A 2,056-nucleotide genomic window follows, 5' to 3' on the forward strand; every position below is an offset into this window, starting at 1 on the left:
GTGCATCGCCCGGAACTAAACCTGAGTTCTCTCCGCAGGTGAACAGGGGTCGGTTTCCATGTTCCCCCTCTTCCTTCTAGATCACAGCTTCTCTCCCCAGAAGCTCGGCTTCTGGAACGGGATCGTGGCCACCGCTTTTTCCATTACAGGCTCTTCCCTGGGGGGCCACCTGGTGTCAGACAGCAGGTAAGTGATGGAAAGTCTTTTCTCTGTTCCCTGGGAATCTCTCCCTGGGGTGGTGGGACTTCGAATCCAGCATCCCCGAGAAGACGGTGCATTTATTCCCTTTCTTGTTCCTCTCTCTCTCTCTCTGGTCTCTGGCAATTGCCCCCGAGGGAGGGTTAATGTTCAGCAGGTCCAACTCCTCTTTTCCAAGAAAGGAGAATTTTCGTAGCTCAGGGTTGACAGGAGGGGTCCGTGTTGCTCTCTGAGCTTGCCAGCTTCCTTGCAGACATTTCATGAGCTGACTAGGCAACGCCATCAGTTCCAGAAGGGAGTGGAGTTGCCTCTTCCAGCACTGAGGAGGCTACCTAGTTGAGTAATCCAATTTCTGCAAGAAAACCATCAAGCTCAGAGAGAACCAAGGACCCCACAGTCCTCCACCTCCTCCTTTCCTCCCTCCCTCCCTTCCCTCTCCCCTCCCCCTCCTCCTCCTCCACAAACCCCTCTCCCTTCTAGCACTGATGATGTTACTTAGGTGGGTCATAAAACGTCTGCAAGGAAACAGCCGAGCTCAGAGAGCACCAAGGACCCCACCGTCCTCCTCCTCCTCCTCCTCCTCCTCCTCCTCCTCTTCTCCACAAACCCTTCTCCCTTCTAGCACTGATGATGTTACGTAGCTGAGTAATCAAATTTCTGCAAGAAAACCACCAAGTTCAGAGGGCATCCAGGACACCACAGTCCTTGCCGTCGTCGTCGTCCTCCTCCTCCTCTCCACAAACCGTTCTCCCTTCTAGCACTGATAGTGTTACCTAGTTGGGTAACAAAATGTCTGCAAGAAAACCACCCAGCTCAGAGAGCACCAAGGACCCCACAGTCCTCCTCCTCCTCNCATTTGGTCTTTCTTGTAGGCCAGTTTGGTCTCTCCAGTAGTCAGTAAGCCTTCCTGATATACTAATTTCAGTGCATCTTCATCACTGTCCTTCAGATATTCTTCCAAAGCCATTTTTTCTTCTTCAACCATCTGATGTACTTGCAGCATTCCACGCCCACCTATTTGCCTTGGTAGATAAAGTCTGTCAATGTCACTTTGTGGATGAAGGGCATGATTCATTGTCGTCGTCGTCATCATCATCATCATCATCATCATCAACAACAACATCATCATCATCATCATCATCATCATCATCATCATCATCATCATCATCATCATCATCATCATCATTATTATTATTATTATTATTATTATTATTATTATTATTATTATACATATGAACACAGAGGTATATATTAGTAACAGTCCATTTTGAATACACAGATTAAATATCCTTGGCTTGGTTCACTCATGAGGCTAACAATCATGGCTGACTGAATGTCTCTGAGGATTCTCCGTCATCCAGGTCAGGGTTGTCCCAAAGATGCTTTTTTTCAAAGGGCAACTGGATTTTCTTGGTGGTTTTTTTTTTTTCTTTGAAAACGTTTCGCTTCTCACCCCAGCAGCTCTTGGACGAACTGAAAACTGAAGAAGTGAAGTGAAAGGTTTTCAAAGAAAAGAATCGCAGGAAGTCCAGTTCTCTTTTTGGGAAAGAAGAAGAAGAAGAAAAAAGCACTTTTGGGATGTAGCCTAGCTGACTGCATCATGCAGAATGGTCTGCCTTCCACCAACATTGTGCTAGGAAGCACATTTTACAAACTGCCTTCTTGCAGACGTTTCATTACCGGACTAGGTAATGTCATCAGCGCTAGAAGGCGCAAACCTCAATCCCTTCTAGCGCTGATGACGTTCCCTAGTTGGGTCGTGAAACGTCTGCAAGAAAACAGCCCAGCTCAGAGAGCATCAAGGACCTCCCCCAGTCCTTCCTCCTCCTCCTCCTCCTCCTCCTCCTCCTCCTCCTCC

General features: G+C 47.8%; 1 protein-coding gene across 1 annotated transcript in view; it reads left to right on the forward strand.

Moving 5' to 3' along the window:
* The window catches only part of LOC107300551 (major facilitator superfamily domain-containing protein 3-like), a gene marked incomplete at its 3' end in the record, with an annotated part of 7,443 nt that extends 7,243 nt beyond the window's left edge, over positions 1–200 (forward strand). Inside the window, 1 exon segment of the mRNA XM_015829866.2 lies at positions 39–200. Coding sequence (XP_015685352.2) covers positions 39–200 — 162 coding nt within the window.
* Between the last annotated feature and the right edge of the window lie 1,856 nt (positions 201–2,056).

Source organism: Protobothrops mucrosquamatus, unplaced genomic scaffold (genome assembly GCF_001527695.2).
Source record: "Protobothrops mucrosquamatus isolate PMUCROS unplaced genomic scaffold, P.Mucros_1.0 scaffold7398, whole genome shotgun sequence".
Lineage (NCBI taxonomy): Eukaryota > Metazoa > Chordata > Lepidosauria > Squamata > Viperidae > Protobothrops > Protobothrops mucrosquamatus.